At 37.1% G+C, this 15,200-nt stretch overlaps 1 protein-coding gene across 1 annotated transcript in view; it reads right to left on the reverse strand.

Moving 5' to 3' along the window:
- MIS18BP1 (MIS18 binding protein 1) overlaps window positions 1–14,571 on the reverse strand; it is a 49,956-nt gene extending 35,385 nt beyond the window's left edge. The window contains exons 1-5 of the mRNA XM_011996240.1: window positions 13,935–14,571; window positions 9,797–9,910; window positions 9,082–9,563; window positions 2,673–2,746; window positions 857–987 (exon numbers count right to left, since the gene is read on the reverse strand). Of these exons, the coding sequence (XP_011851630.1) occupies window positions 857–987; window positions 2,673–2,746; window positions 9,082–9,563; window positions 9,797–9,910; window positions 13,935–14,478 (1,345 nt within the window). The 5' untranslated portion in view covers window positions 14,479–14,571. The remainder of the gene's footprint in view (window positions 1–856; window positions 988–2,672; window positions 2,747–9,081; window positions 9,564–9,796; window positions 9,911–13,934) is intronic.
- Window positions 14,572–15,200: the final 629 nt, after the last annotated feature.

The raw sequence follows: 15,200 nt of genomic DNA on the forward strand, positions 1-15,200 counted from the left end.
CCCAGCACTTTGGGAGGCTGAGGTGGGTGGATCACCTGAGGTCACAAATTCAAGACCAGCCTGGCCAACATGGTGACACTGTCTCAAAAATCAGCTGGGCGTTGTGGCACATGCCTGTGGTCCCAGCTACTCAGGAGGCTGAGGCACAAGTAATCGCTTGAACTCAGGAGGTGGAGGTTGCAGTGAGCTGAGATCATGCCACTATACTCCAGCCTGGGCAACGGAGCAAGACTCAAAAAAAAAAAAAAAAAAAAATTCCCAAACTTCTTAACACTCTGCGTCCATTCCCTGGGGGTGTATGTGGATCCTGTGCATGAAAAGGACTGGCCACAGGAAACCACGGGTGTTGTTGCAGGCTTATTTATCCACAGCTACCTGCAGTTGCTATTGCATCATTTTTTTGTGCCATGTTGGAAGTGGTCATGCACAGCACCAGCCTGGTGAAACCCCGTCTCTACTAAAAGTACAAAAATTAGTTGGGCATGGTGGCAGAACCTGTAGTCCCAGCTACTCAGGAGGCTGAGGCAGAACAATCACACTTGAATCCCGGAGGTGGAGGTTGCAGTGAGCCGAGATTGTGCCACTGCACTCCAGCCTGGGAGACAGACCAAGACTCCATCTCCCAAAAAAAAACAAAAAAATCACATAACTTATTAGAAATTGTCAAGAAGAGTGATAAAAATCAGAAAAAATTACCAATATTATACAAGTTTTACATATTAGTTAATTTTTAGTTTTGATTTATTCATAATTATAAAATACCTAATTAAAAAGTTAAAAAATGTGTATTACTGTGAGAAACATGATTAACTGCTTTACTTCTTAAAATAACTTATCAATAATGACAGTCATTTACCTGCTTCTTTCATGGAAATTTGGTCTATCATGCCTTTTAATATATAAATGTTGCCTGATATAGTCCTAAGTTTGTTGTGCTCAATCCGCTCTATAATCACATTACTGTGCCAATATATGTTAGTGATATCTCTAGGAAAAAAAATAGTTTTGGTAAGGTCAAATATTCATACAGAAATTTCTAACAGAAAATAATTTTACACTCTAGCTACAGCAACACTAACAATGTTGTTAGTCTAATTACAAAATATTTGAGGGCCAAACATTAAAGCAGAACTCAACTGCTTAGCTATTGTAATCCCAATATTGTACCAAAAAAACTATACTGTGGCCAAACCATGTCCCTTCTATAAAATATTATTAGTAAGGGAGCAGAGGCCTTGTCTCAGTATCTGACGCTGGCAATAAATACTTGCAGCTTCAGCTTAACTGATGCTAAGCTTCCAAAGGATGATCTCCCTGTCCCTCTCCTTCAGGGTCTATACTGTGTTAGTTTTTATGCAGAAAAGTAGATTGGCTCCAGCTAATCTGGTGTTTTTTCACCCTCGCTATACAGCCAAATGTTTTTACCTTTCATTTTGGAAGGTACCAAAAGAGGTTTAAGTGAGGAAAAAAGAAATTACCCTATCAAATCACTGACCCATAAATCTATTCTTCATATTTCTTTAAAGAATAAATATGAAATAGAAAAAAATATGAAGATGTATTAGATAAATGATGAATACTGTCCCATTCATCAGGTAACTGATAATAATAAACATACTAATGATAAGCATGATGAATAAGGAAATCAAGTTACTTTTCTTTGGTCAACTAGGATTAAACTCATATATTATACCTTAATACAGTATTACTTCTCTTCAATTCTTTTTTGCTTTAATTACTTATTTAAGAAACATTTAAATAACATTCTAAAAGCACTGTTCTCTAGCCTTTCATTTAATCCTCAGCACAACTAACAAGGTAAGTAATACAATTATCCACATTGTACAGATGAAGAAACAGACTGACGGGATAAATAACTTGCCCAGGTAATACAGATAGTAGGCAGCAGCAATGGAATTCCAACAAAGGCAATCTACACTGCATCTTTAATAGTAAGGAAATGTGCACAAAGCAGACAGATAAAGAATGGACAATACAGATTTTACACATTCAACTTATAAACTTACATAAGTACCTTAAACAGTTATAATTTTTTTTTGAGACAGAGTCGCTCTGTCACCCAGGCTGGAGAACAGTTATTACATTTCATTACAAATATTTGTAGCACTAAGAAACTGGCCTTGAAGAATAGGAAATGGTGCTAATAGAGTAGCAGAATTAGGTAAAGCCCACTTACCTGGTGATGCTCTCACTTTAGGGAGAACCAGAAAGTGCCAATGATTACTTAATATGTAGCTGTATGGCAAAGTTTTAAGTAATTTTGATTCCTTTTCTGGATCAGTAATTTATATCTGGTTGTCCCAATTTAGATGTAAGAATCTGGACTGAAATGCATGTAGTAAATATTAACTGATCATATATAATTAAGCAGATAATACCAGTCCACTTATTAGCACCTCAGAAAAAAAAAAGCACTATACAAATTAACACTGTCACTATTTTAAAAATAACTTGAGTAAACATGCAAAAACAAAAAAGCTGGTAGCAAGCAACAAGGCTAGGACCTGCACAGTAATTTTACTTTTTTGCCTTCAGTTCATAACCTTGTTAGGTCATTGTTTTATGGAGGATGCTATTTCTCATGCATCACCTCTTAAGTGCTTACACATAACTGGAGTTTTACTAAAAGAATACTGAAATAGTATACTTACATCAATTTTCCTTCTACACATACAGCAGTATTATTATTGATGCTTTTAATCATCCATTCCTGTAGCTGAACTACCTAATCAGGTATAAAACAAAGAACATATTTCCTGTATTACTTGCAGCACGAGCATTACAAAATTAACTTACAGTAAAAGAAAAAACTTGTCTAAGTAATCCAAATATTCCTTAGTGCCATCGATGTAAGATTCACGTTCTATTCTAAATAGCAATAGGTAAAATTCTTGTATACAATGAAACAGAAAAGAATGAATTCAGGTTATACTTCATTTGTTCTACAATCAAGAAGCAATTATACTTCAAATATTCTATTATCAAATTTCAACTGGTAGGGAAAAAAAATCATGTAAAATTCCAAGGTACAGATTAAAACACCAAGTCCTGCAAAAAGCCCAATAACTTGGAGTGAAAAGCAGTCAGTTATGTTTTGTCCTTAAAAAATTAGAGCTTTTTTTTTTTTTTTTTTTTTTTAAAGTTTAGACCTGTATTCCAATTTTCTACAAACTAAAAAGGTGACTGCTGGTAATCTAGATTTAACAGCATTTTATTCCAAAGTAAACATGTGAATAGCTCAGAGAACTCCTTATTACCTTACTACAAGTAAAATATCATTCTAATGGAACACATTTTATGACAATCTATACAAAAAAATTACTGTATATACATTTCATAAAATTTAAAATTGAACTACTTTTGATGAGAAAAAAGTCAAAATTTATGGAAAAATTTGAGTAGCAATTTATTATATATAAAGTTACACATTTACGAATAAAAACAAATTCTCTAGCTGTAGTTTTATACTGAATCAGGAAAAAACGTAATGGGACAGTCTTTGTTATGGCACATGTCAATTATGTCCATTTAAAAAATTATAAATGACCGCTGGGGACAGTTGCTTAAACCTGTAATCTCGGAACTTTGGCAGGCCAAGTCGGGAGGAACGTTTGAGCCTAGCAATTCAAGACCAGCCTGGGCAACATAGTAAGATTCCACAAAAAATTTAAAAAATTAGCTGGGTGTGGTGATACACATCTATAGTCCCAGCTACTGGAGAGGCAGAGGTGGGAAGATCACTTGAGCCTCGGCTGCAGTGAGCCTCAACAGATGACAGAACAAGACCCTCAAGAAGCAAATACATCAAAATAAAAAATTGTAAGTAGGATGGTTTATAAGCCGTGGGTCTCAGTAGTAATGGCGAGGGGATCCACCATCTTGTCTTACCCTCACCCAAGACACAGATATGGCTTCTGCTTTTAAGCCCCTTTTAAATGTTTCTTTCTGAAAAAAGTAAAAAATTATAGGTAGGACTTGGGGAAGCAGCAGTAAATACTACTCTCTTTTTACCTTCTCCCACATTTGGAACTACTTGAGATATATCAACGCACCAGTCAGATGGAGATAATAATCCTGTACCATACTATTATACAGCTTATATACTGCTTATATATCAAAATGTTCATTCATTATTCATTCAACAAATATTTGTTGAGTTCTACACAATGTTTTAGATAATGGAGATTCAGTGAGAAACTAAACAGCTGCCTCTCTTAGGTTCAACATTCTTGTGTGTGTGTTGGGGTAGGGGGTGGAGGCAAGCAGGATAATGGCATCTAAACAAATATGAAAATGTCAGGTGGTCATAATTACTATGAAAAATAAATATAAGGTATTAGATAAATGAGGTGCTTTTTAAGACAAAACAGTTAGAGAATGTCTAGGAAGAGGGAACTGAATAAAGTGAGGAATGAGTCACATGGATATCAGCAAGAAGATTCTTCTAAGCACAGAGAGTTAGCGCAAAGACCCAGGTAGGCAGCATGGAAGGCATAATATGAAAGGAGTAAGTGAGAGGAAATAAGTGGTGAGGTTGGAGATCTCCAGGATTAACTAAGTACAGCTCCATAAACCATGGTAAAGGCTTAGTGTTTTCTATTGAGATGACAAGTTACTGGAGGATTCTGAACAGAATGACATTTGATATTTTAAGGGACTGCTGGGTAGAGATGAGACTATATTAAGCTTTTAGCTTCTGTCTGGAAAAAGGAGAAAAAGGAGAAAAGCAATACTGGAAGCAGGGAGACCACTAGGCTATGACAGTCATCCCTGGACTAGGAGGTAGTGGTTGAACAGCAAGAAGAGGCCACATTCAGGAGAGTAGAGTCAATGGGATTTCCTCATGGTTTGGATGTGGAGCATCAGAGAAAAACAAGAGTCCAAGATGAATCTAAAATTTTGCCTAAATACTGGGGCCAAAAGTATTACAATTGGTACCAATACAGGACAATGGAGAAGGTACGGTAAAGAAATCAAGAATGAGAATCTCACGTTTTCTCACATTTCAAATTTGAGATGCCTATCTGATATCAACAGAAAAGTCATACAGACAACTGCACATGAGTGTAGAGTTGAGAAGAATATTCTGTGCTGGAAACATATTGGAGAGCTATCAGCACAGAGATGGAATTTAAAACTGTGACACTGGGAATACAGCCTAGAGAGTGTGTGTAGGTAGAGAAACATTTCTAGGGCTGATTTGCAGTAATTCCAACATTTTTAGGACTGATTCTGGGGAAAGGAAGAGGAAATAGCAAAGGGGACTGAGAAGGGATGGCCAGCAATGTAGAAGAAAATCAGGAAAGATCCTGGAATACAAAATATAAAGCATCACACTTCTTTAGAAAGACATTTTGGGGCCAGGCGTGGTGGCTCATGCCTGTAATCCCAACACTTTGGGAGGTCGAGGCGGGTGGATTACCTGAGGTCAAGAGTTTGAGACCAGCCTGGCCAACATGGTAAAACTCCCTCTCTACCCAAAATACAAAAAGTAGCTGGGCTTGGTGGTGGGCACCTGTCATCCCAGCTACTTGGGAGGCTGAGGCAGGAGAATCACTTAAACCCTGGAGACAGAGTTTGCAGTGAGCCAACATCATGCCACCGCACTCCAGCCTGGCAACAGAGCAAGACTCCATCTCACAAAAAAAAAAAAAAAAAAAAAAAAAAAAGACATAATAAGATGCCTGTAATCATTAACACTTTGGGAAACTGAGGCAGGCGGATCACGTGAGGAGTTTGAGACCAGCCTGGCCAACGTGGTGAAAACCCGTCTCTACTAAAAAGAGAAATTAGCAGGATGTGGTGTGGCGAGTGCCTCTAATCCCAGCTACTCCAGAGGCTGAGGCAGAATCACTTGAACCCAAGAGGCAGAAGTTATAGTGAGCCAAGATCGCACCACTGCACTCCAGCCTGGGTGACAAGAGCAAGACTGTCTCAAAAAAAAAGAAAACAAAAAAAAAGAAATAAGAATCTGTCACTGGATTTGGTGTTATGGAGATGACTGCTGAACTTGGAAAGGGCAATATTCATAAAATAGTGGATATTTTATGAATAGTCTAAGGTGAAACCTGTTCAAGCGGGAATGGAGAACTTAAAACCACATACCTCTTTCAAAATATCTTGCTATATAAAGGGAAACAAAAAATAGTGTAGCAGCTGGAGTTGGACAGGGGATAAAGGAAAGATGGGTCTTTGCATGTTTTTAAAAAATGCAGGCCATGTTTCAACATGTTTATATGTTAATGAGCATAATCCAGGAAAAAAAAATTGACAGGGCAATTGAAAGGGCAATGTCCTTACCACCTAAGGTAAAAGGAAATGAATGGACTCTGAAAAGGAGCATAAATTGTTCATCCATTTTAATAGGAGGGAAAAAGCAGAGTATGTGAAAACAGCAGCAGGTAGATTTTCTGATGGGATTATTATGAAGTTCTCAATGAAATGGGAATGAGAAGATCTGGAGGTTTTAGGAGAGAAAAGGTGAGTTACTCTTCCAGGAAAGTCAGAGAGTAGATTGACAAGTGAAATGTACCAGGACTAATGGGGCAATACTGACAGCCCATTTAAGGTTTGTTGTCAAATTTAAAATGAGATAAGCCAATATGGTTGTGTGTTTTGCTCTAGCCACTTCCAGCTGTCAGGTACAGGACTGTACAGTTAAATTTAACCAGGGCTGGCATTTAGCCAGAGGAGGACAAACGGGGAAAAAAGAGAGTTGAGACTTAAAACCTCTAATAGTTATAGTGATGGACTAGCGAAATGAGGACATGAGAGTTGATGGATGACCGCTGTCTTAGAGGGGTCAGAGTATTGACGGTGAAGGGTAGGGGAACAGTACTAGAGGGGAATGATCTCAACTACAGGAGTTGGCAGTGAGAGAGTGGCATGTTTGAAAAATTCAGTGCATGTTTATTTGGTAATGAGAAGCAATGGAAATGTATACGGTAGAGGGTAAAGGTAGGAGAAAGGTCACTGACTATCAAAAAAAGATAGTTGGATGGATCATCTAAACGAGTGTAGATGTAACCGGAGATTATGACAGAAGTAGTAGAGGGAAAACTAACAGGTGTCAAATACTTAGAAATGCAAGGTCATGACTAGGAGGTTGTGTTACAGATGAATACAACTGGTAAAGTCTTACGGCATGTGCTTCAAAGAAGCTTTAGAGAGAAGGAAGAAAAAAATGCCTGAAGTAGCAATGAGGAGCAACAGAGCTACACCTTATGTCATCTCTAGGTCCAGTGGAATGTGGGATATGAGAGAAAAAGGAGCCACCACTTGAGTGGGTTGTTTGTAGAAGCCACATTTTAGTTAGAGCAGTGTAAGGAATCTTCATAGAAGACTGGCAGTAAAACATTTTGCTGATGACATAACTGGAGTTCAAAAGGACACAATGTAAGGTATGGAGAGTTAGGTATGAGTGAGAAATTGAGACAGAATTAGTGGAAGTACAGAATTAAATAGGGATAAGAGTTTTGGAAAGCTTGGACTTCTTGTGGTAACTGAGATAAATAGCACTATACAGATGATTAAATTAGTACTGTGGGGCCTCTTAGAACAGTTTGTCTTCAAACTTTTTTGCTTAACCCATCTCACATATTTTTAACTCAACATCTAAAACTTCTCATTAAAAGTTTTAAATATTTTCAGAGCAGGCATGGTGACTCACACCTGCAATCCTAGCACTTTGGGAGGCTGAGGCAGGCAGATTGCTTGAGCTCAGGAGTTCAGATCAGCCTGGGCAACACGGTGAAACCCCGTCTCTACTAAAATACAAAAAAAAAAAAAACCATTTATCCGGGCATGGAAGCATGCGCCTGTAGTCCCAGCTACTCAGGAGGCTGAGGCAGGAGATTTGCATGAACCTGGAAGGCGGAGGTTGCAGTGAGCTGAGATTGCGCCACCACACTCCAGCCTGGGAGACAGAGTGAGACTCCAAAATAAATAAAATAAATAAATAAGTAAATATATAAAGTTTACATATTTTCAAATAATGGGATTTCTAGTGAATATATTGAGATATAAAACCATAACTGGTATGTCACTCTTTAAAATTTAGATGGCTACAAGGGAGGCTTAAGTGGGAGGATTGCTTGAACCCAAGAGGCCAGCCTGGGCAACAGAGTAAGGCCTCATCTAAAAAATTAATTAAAATTTAGATGGAATTTATACACCATCTCAATTTGATAACCACCACCATACATTTAAGAATTAATGGCTAGACGTCGTGGCTCATGATTCTAATCCTGGCACTTTGGGAGGCCAAGGCAAGAGGACCACTTGAGGTCAGGAGTTAGAGACCAGCCTGGCCAGCATGGTGAAACCCCGCCTCTACTAAAACACAAAAATTAGCTGGGCATGGTGGCAGGTGCCTGTAATCCCAGCTACTCAGGAGGGTGAGGTAGGAGAATTGCTTGAACCCAGGAAGTGGAGGTTGCAGTCAGCCAAGATTGTGCCATTGTGCTCCAGCCTGGGTGACAGAAGAAGACTCCTGCTCAAAAATAAATAAATAATTAATGGGCAAACCTTTAACAATTGGAAATTTTACACTGCATCTTCCTCCTTAAGCTTGTACTTCCATTCCACTTTCTTCAGAGAATTTGTCCTAAGGTAACAGTTCAATGCTCTGAAGTCTTTTATTGATTACTCTATTTAATTTAGGAAAAATTCTCAAATCTTCAGATGCTACAGTTCCTTCCTATCTTAACTGATCTAACTATTTTAGTAGTACCGTATCAGAAAAAAAGAGTAGGAATGAATTCAATGTTCATCACCAAAGGGAACAGGTAAATTATTGAAGACTACACAATTAGTAATAGAGCAAGATAAGACTTAACACGTGGCTCTTCTTACATTCAACTCACTGTTCTTTTCACTATGTCACCCTGTCACTGCAGTAAATAATAAAACATGATAATGAAGACACTGTTAATAATGAAGCATACAGGTTCAAATCCTAGCTAGAAAAAAAAAAATAATAATGAGAGAACATTAAAAGCTCAAGCTCTTGAAGAATGGGGCAAAAATAGAAATAAATATCTGTCTTAAAAGTTTTCCCACCTGATTTTTCTTAACTCCATTTGTAACAGTTTGAAATATTCTTGGAGAAAGCTTTGAAACATTTCTTTTTGACCTCCGAGGTATTGTTATATGAAGTCTTGGTGTTGCAAGTACAATTTTACAGGTATCTTCTGTGGAACCTGGAAGACCTGTCTCCCCAGGCACTGTTTTGTCATTTCCTTCCTTAACTTCCTGCTGTGAAGTCCCTTCTGTTGTCCTCTCACTATCAGAAACCATTAACAGACTGCCATTTTTAATAGGAACACAATTAGTACTGAGAGTCTCAGCATTAGTATTTTGAAATTGTTCATCAGCAGAATCAATGCCTTCTAAAACAAACGTGTCCTTTTTGGACCCAGTGGTTGCAACTACATTCTCCTTTGAGTGAAGAATTTGTTTAGCCAACTGAGCTCTAGTTAATCTCTTGCTTGGGGCTTCTGTAGTCAAAAAATTTTCCTGTTCTTGGTTCCGAGTTGGAAGTTCTGCAAAAAATACAAAACAAAACAAAAAAATTATATAAGGATCATAGGAAACTAAGAGATAAATTTAGGTTAGGAATGTTCCACCCTCCTGCCCAGTCTTTCTGAGTGTCTCTTTTACGATTCAAGCTTTTGTCTACAGCCAAAGTTTAATGCCCACACAAGGAAAATAATTACCTAGAACATTTAACTATATATTTAAGTAACAAACTAAAAACAAACCAAAAATAGTTTACCATAAGTTAAATTGTGCAGTGGTGCTTTCTTTTCCTGCTGGCACTGAATCTTTTGTTTGACTGGGAGGAAAATATCATTATTTGATGATTCTAGAGGAACTCCTTGGACCGAGGCTAAGGTTTCATTTTTTAAAGAAAGAAGAAGTTGAATTGTATTAGTTACTAAGAAAAAAACATCTTTTAAAATTCTTGAAATACAGACACTTAGATTTAGTAATGATCAGATCAATATAGTACTTTCGCAATATATGTCAGTTACATACATTTTTATATTTTTGGCTGTATTATCCTCTAATACCTTTACCCCATTCTCTATACCAACATTATGGTGAGGAAGAATTTTTTAAAACCGTCTCCAAGACACAACCTGCCAGCTCTAGACAAAAGTATTAGACTTAGAAACCTAGAGATCTGGAATTCTGGTGCTGCCACAAATTGGATATGTGTATGTTAAGATTACAATATAAAGTTTCACCCAGTCTTGAAAATTCCGATTCTGTTTCTGGTTGCTGTGAATTTCTAAAGCATGAAAGACAGTTGACAGTCGAAGAGTTGTAACTTACTCCTTAAAAATTAAAATGTTGAGACGCAACAGCAGACTCAGCCATAATTTATATCCTTTAGACAATTTTTAGTAGGTCTTCAAATGCTCACAAGTTGTAGGTTTCTCAACTAGACAAATAAGAACTAATAGCACTGCTTACATTTTATTCTGCTTTACCTCCTAGATCTTTAAAGTTTAATGTTTCTCGAATGTAGTTTCTTTCACACAAAAAGGGGATGATAATAGACTTAAAATTTGAGCCTGAGAAGAATTATCTTATATGTTTAATTTTAAATCTTATACTTGAAAAGACTGGTAGTGACTATGCTTTAATAAGTATGCCACTCTGGTCTCAGAAATCTTAACATAAAGATTTCATTATAACAACGTGTCACAAAAAGAAACAATAAGTTTCTATATCTTTAACTCATTCTACTGGAAATGGCAAGGCAATTCAGTAGTAATTCAATCAAATGCAACAAGTTATATTTATCCACTTATGTGGGAGTCCGAAGTTCATGCAGACTCTCTAAAAGGTTTCTAAAACTATATACAAAATTTGTATTTGTATTTGTGTTTACATTTTCTGGGGGAAAGGGTCACCAGATTCTCAAAACACTCAGGTATTTCTTACTCTCAAATGCTACCTTATTATATTTGAACACTTTAATATGCATTATTTCATTTGCTTCTTCCTTTTCTCCCAGGCTATATGAGAAACAGATGACTGTAAGTCTCCCCACTTCTACCCCCAAATTTCCTTAGAAAACTCTGTGTTAGAATATGTCGCTGTCTTGGAAATGCAACAGTATACCCACAACCTACTGTGTAGTGGTTTAGAGCACGGGCTTGCTAAGAGATACCTATATTCAATTATCAACTTATCACTTGTTACCTATGAGACATACAGCAAACGGACTTACTCTTTATAATCCCCATTTATAGACCACTAATGGGTATCTACACATAGTGTTTGTTGAAAGGATTAAAAGAGATAATACAAGTAAAATCTCTTTCATTATCAACGACTGAAACTCATTAAAATCTCAATTTCAATTGTTGCAGTGTCATCTTTCCAGATCATTCTCTCAAATCCAGTGATTATCCAAACAAAATGTACACTTCACAATCCCTCATCTCCTTCAGATCCTTTGCCCTCATTAATCAGCTTAAATTTCATCGTGACTCCTTCACACACACCCTCCTTTGTCCTTCTGTCACTTCATTCTATCTGGAAAATTATAACCCAGTTAAATACAGCTTCCTCCCTATTCTACACCAGCACCTTAGCAGCTAAACAGGGCCAAAGGAAAATTCACAGTCATATTTACTGGTTCCATTTCAAATTCATGTCCACAAATCTTAAACAGATCTTCTGCGTTACCCAGGAAATCAAATTTAGGCCTCTCCCAAACTATTCAAACCTCTACCTCCTCAAACTTCAATACCTGTTTTCCATACTTGCTCAGCTGATGACTTTACTTCTTATTTTAAATTATTTGTGAAGTCATACAATAATAACCCACCAACATCTGTGTAAATGTCTTTCTTTTCTGTTAACAATTGTTCTGTTTGTGTTCTGGTCAAACCTCTAATGATGCATTGGATTATATTTCCTCTCAACTACTGAAGGGCATCATACTAGCAATTTCAATTTTTTTCTTCCTACTTCATTATTCCCAACAGCATATAAAAATTCTGCATTTCACCAAGTATTAAAAATTATAAAACCTTAAACTACACTTGCCATTATTTCTTTGTAACCCTCAAAAAAAGGGCTGTTTATGTTCACCATTGTCAACTCCTCTTGTCACATTCTCTCTTGAACCCTTTCACGCAATGTTTTCGTTGCTACCATTCCACCAAAGCTGCCCTCCATCAAAGTCACCAATGACCTTCACATTGCTAAATCGAGCAGCAGAATCTCAGCCTACTTGACCAATTAGGAGCATCAGACAGCTGTCAACTCCCACCTTAAAGTACTTCATTCTCTTGGCTTTCACAGTATCACTCTCTTGGTTTTACTTCTTCCTCACCATCTTCTCAGTGGCCTTTCTACTCTTCTTTTTACCTTTTTTTTTTTTTTTTTGAGCTGGAGTTTTGCTCTTGTTGTCCAGGCTGGAGAGCAATGGCATGATCTCAGCTCACCACAACCTCTGCCTCCTGGGTTCAAGGGATTCTCCTGCCTCGGCCTCCCAAGTAGCTGGGATTACAGGCTTGCGCCACCACACCTGGCTAATTTTGTATTTTTAGTAGAGATGGGGTTTCTCCGTGTTGGTCTGGCTGGTCTTGAAACCCCGACCTCAGGTGATTCTCCCGCCTCAGCCTCCCAAAGTGATGGGATTATGGGCGTGAGCCACCGTGCCTGGCCGGCCTTTCTAATCTTTCTTCTAACTTCCAAATGCTGGAGTACCCCAGGACCCAGATCTTGAATGTTTTCTTTCTATACTTACTCCTTGATGACCTCATCTAATCTCATTGCTTTTAAAATACCATTTAGGTGCTAATGATGCCCCAATGTACTTTTCTCACCTTGATCAATTCCTTAAATTCCAACTAGTTTTTTCCAACACCCTACCTAAATTTAAATTTTTAATAGAGATTATCAAAATTAACATAACAAAAATATTAGTTAATGAGCTCACACTCCATTCCTCCTTCAGTTTGTCCCATTTCAGTTAAATCACCCTCCTGGTTGCTTAGGCCACAACCAAAAACATAAAACAAAAAAACACCCTGGAGCTATCCTTTACATCTTTTTATTTTACATTCTACACCCAATCTATGAGCTAATCCTATTGGCTCTACCTTTAAAACACAGCCAGAGTCCAGCCATTTACTATCTGTACGTTTACTATCTGCACTACTAACACCTGAACCAAGCCAACACTGGCTGTCATCTGACTTACTGCAGTAACTCTATTTCAGAACAGCCAGAATGATATTTTAAAAACATAAGTCATTGTACACAATGGTTAATTAAAAAACAACAACAAAAACCTCGTAAGTTAGATCTTGTCATTCACATGCTCAAAACCCTCCAATGGCTTATTCTGCTCACAGTAAAAGCCAAAACTCTTACATTTACCTATAAAGCCCTTATATTATCTGACCCACTCTTATTTATGCCTTCCTCCTGAGCTCTATCTACTCGCTCCATGACACACTAACTTTATAGCTAGTCCTGCAACATCTCAGGAATGCGATTTCAAGGCATTTGTAACAGCTGCCTAGATCATCCTTCCCCATTCCTCAAGATACACGTATCTATCATCATATTCAATTTTGTGGCCTCAAATTCCCAAATTCAAATTATTGAAGCTTACTCTGACCACCCCACTGAAAATTAAATACCCTTCCAACTCTTCCCATTATCCTAATTCTGCTTTTTCTCTTTCCACTTTTCCTCTTCTACTATGCCATAAAAATTATTTAATATGTTAATTATGTCTTTCCACCACATGAATGTGAGCTACACAAGGGCAAGGATTTTTGTCCATTTTGTTCACTGCTATATTCTGAGTACCAAAACCAGTGTCTGAAACATTAAACACTTAAGACATTACAGCTTTTTAGCTAACACATAAAACTAACCTCTTAGTGAACTGTTATCTGACTGGAATGATTTGTTGTTTTCCTTTTCTTCACATAGGTAGGTATGCTGCAATTTTTTTTTTTCAACTCTGTTAGGAGTGAAGGTTTCATTATTTCCACTTTTCTGTGGTTCCAACAAACTACTGTTTCTTGGTGGCTGTTCTTGCTTGTCACGCAGTACTTTTTCTTTCATTCTTTGAAATATTTTTCCCGGTGATTCATAGTTTGCTTTATTTTTTAATCCATCCTTGTTGGGCTTTATAGCACTGATATCAAGAGAACTGTTAGAGGTAGTAGCCTCTGTTAGCATAGTTGATTGAAATATATTTTTATTGTTCAAAGTTGTCATTTTTAGGAACTGATTCTTTTTACGGTCATTCGATTTTAAAGAGGAGTTCTGATATTTCACCAGATCTTTTACAGGAGTAAGTGTGCCTGAAGGAATGCTGTCAAAAAAGATTGCATCCATGGGTAGATTTCTCCTTTGAGAAGATGTCTCTGGAGGTAAGTAAATTCTTGAATGTTTCAAAGGTGTTGCAATCATCTTGACAAGGCAGTAGCAACCAAGTTCTTCTAACAGAAAATTCACTTAAGCACAATTTTCATATAGAACTTCAGAAGCGATCCACAGAAACCTGTAGTTCAATGTAAAATCAGTCTTTATCACGCTTTGGTGCAGAAAATGTTTAAAGTTTATTTGCTTTCCACAACATTATACTATTTAAAATGTTTAACTGATTCATAACAATACTAGATAATCTATAGCTCACAAATCAGACTAAGATTTTATTTTTATTAAAGTCTCCTTAACAAAAGAGCTGGGTGTGATGGTGCACACACTTGTAGTCCTAGCTACTTGGGAGGCTGAGTAGGGAGGATCACTTGAGCCTGGGAGGTCATGGCTGCAGGGAATCAATGATTGTGCCACTGCACTGCAGCCTGCGTGACAGAGCAAGACCTCGTCTCAAAATAAAATAAAATAAAACAAAACAAAATGAAATAAAAGATACATGCAAATAGCAATACATTAGGTTACAAAAGATAAAGTTCCACAAATATAATTTTTCCTTTTAGGCAGTTATATTTTAAGGCAGCAACTACAATGATCTATTATAATAAAAGCTAAAAAAAAACCTATTCAATTATTTAATAATACCCAATCCTGATTTTTTATGCTCTAGAGCATTTACATCTTAAGGTCTTAGCTGAAAAATCCTCAAATAAATGGTAAATTATTTTCATTCTGATTTCTTTTAATGTAGTGCT

Source organism: Mandrillus leucophaeus, unplaced genomic scaffold (assembly GCF_000951045.1).
Source record: "Mandrillus leucophaeus isolate KB7577 unplaced genomic scaffold, Mleu.le_1.0 Scaffold505, whole genome shotgun sequence".
Lineage (NCBI taxonomy): Eukaryota > Metazoa > Chordata > Mammalia > Primates > Cercopithecidae > Mandrillus > Mandrillus leucophaeus.